Source organism: Arachis ipaensis, chromosome B07 (genome assembly GCF_000816755.2).
Source record: "Arachis ipaensis cultivar K30076 chromosome B07, Araip1.1, whole genome shotgun sequence".
Lineage (NCBI taxonomy): Eukaryota > Viridiplantae > Streptophyta > Magnoliopsida > Fabales > Fabaceae > Arachis > Arachis ipaensis.
The window spans coordinates 123304538-123306342 of NC_029791.2; the positions used below are offsets into that span (position 1 = coordinate 123304538).

The 1805-nt window shown below is 25.5% G+C and overlaps 1 protein-coding gene across 4 annotated transcripts in view; it reads right to left on the reverse strand.

Annotated features, from left to right (window-relative positions):
* Positions 1–1805, reverse strand: part of LOC107607917 (rhamnogalacturonate lyase-like) — a 23467-nt gene that overhangs the window by 13334 nt on the left and 8328 nt on the right. For 2 of the 4 annotated variants that reach the window (XM_016309812.2, XM_021106522.1), the window contains exons 6-8: positions 1616–1735; positions 744–885; positions 181–357 (exon numbers count right to left, since the gene is read on the reverse strand). In XM_016309812.2, coding sequence (XP_016165298.1) covers positions 181–357; positions 744–885; positions 1616–1735 — 439 coding nt within the window. The remainder of the gene's footprint in view (positions 1–180; positions 358–743; positions 886–1615; positions 1736–1805) is intronic. The other 2 variants (XM_021106520.1, XM_021106521.1) reach the window with 2 other exon arrangements.

Sequence of the window (1805 nt, forward strand, 5' to 3'; positions counted from 1 at the left end):
GACTAATAAATAATCTATCATCAATTTAAATTTTATTTAAGAATTTGTCTTTAACTAATAAATTATTATATACACAAACATAATTTTTTTCAATAATGTACTACTCGACCAACCTAACCTAAATTGATTATTCATCTTTTTACTTTAGAGGATTTAGTGTGGTAAGACGAGAGAGCTTACGGATAGAGAAGTGGGGCCGACGTGAGAAGCGAGATATTGTTTGAGCGGGCCGCCGGATCGGAACTCATTGCTTGGGGTGATGATCCAGAAGCCGGTGGACTTGGGTGGATCCATGGATATCCAACCATGAACTTGGTTCTTTCTACTCTCACATGAATATTGATACTTGTCATCCACCTAAGTGCAACCAGCAAAATTTAAATAAATAAATAAATAAAAACAAAGCATTAGGTCCACAACCAAAAAAGAAATTTCCACTCAATAAAAGTGAAAATGTCATTAAAAAAAAAGGTCCGTTTAGAAAGTTTTAAAAGTTATTTTTTTGAGTTTTTGACTTATAAAAAATAGTAGTATTAATGTCTAGTACAATTTTCAAAATCAAATTGTAATTTTTTAAGAAACTATTTAAGTGCTTATAAAAAAATTAAAAAATTTAGTAATTTAAACAAAATAAAATTAAAATATTTGAAATATAAATTAATCAATTAAAAACAAAAGAAATTACCAACACATTAGAAGAAGAAACCTTGAATTATTTGTTAAGAAATGAATATTATTATTACCTCTCCTTTGAATTGAGGCTCAATAGGATTGAGAAGCAAGACAGCTTCAGGATAAGCAAGAACTTGGCCTCTTCCTTCTTCTCTATCATCAGGAAGAGGCATAAATCTCTGTCTGTCCCCTGCTACCACCATGTAATGGAACCTTACCAATTATCAACAAAATCATCAAAAGATTATTGATTACAATATAAACGAGCCTTAATTAACTTTTTTTTTTATCATAAAAATATTTGTTCCCAAAACCTATCCTAGAATAAATAATTTCATAATCTGGTGTTAAACATTTAGATTTAACTTTTGTTATCCTAAAAAAAGAATTTAAACATAAAGACAAATAAAGGATAAAGTAAATTTATACAAAATTTGTACGCAAAACTAAAAAAAAAATAGTGGCTTTTTTTTTAAAAGACAACATCTATATACATCTTATTAATTTTTGAAAGGTTTAATTAATCTGTTGGTCTTTATAATTTTATTAAATTTGTAATTAAGATTTTATTTTTTTTCAATTGAATTTTTATATTGCTTTTAATTTTGTAATTAGGTCATTGTCATTATAAAAAATATTAGAGTTAACAGAATAATTCTTTGCAAATTAAAAATACCCACAATTAAAAATCTAATTAGATCTTTGATCATATATTTTTTGAGAAAAATATTTCGTTAATTTTAACATTTTTAACACGAAAATAACTTAATTACAAAATTAAAAGTAGTTAAGGACTTTATTAAAAAAAATATAAAAATTTAATTATAAATTTGATAAAATTATAAAAATAAAAAAATGATTAAATTTTTTTAAAATAAATAATTTCATTGCTGATTCATAAATTAAATTCATAATTTAATGAAGTTTTGAGAGTGTGACGTACTTGTCCTTTCTAAGCTTGAAAGCAATCCTTGTATTGGAGAGATTGAATCCTGGCCATTCATCCAAATGCTCGTATATTGCATAGGTATAGAACCCCGACGACCCACTAACCATTACAAACCTGTTTTATTTTGTTTTGTTTTGTTTTGTATAGACAATTTATGTATTATGGACAAATAATAATTAATATA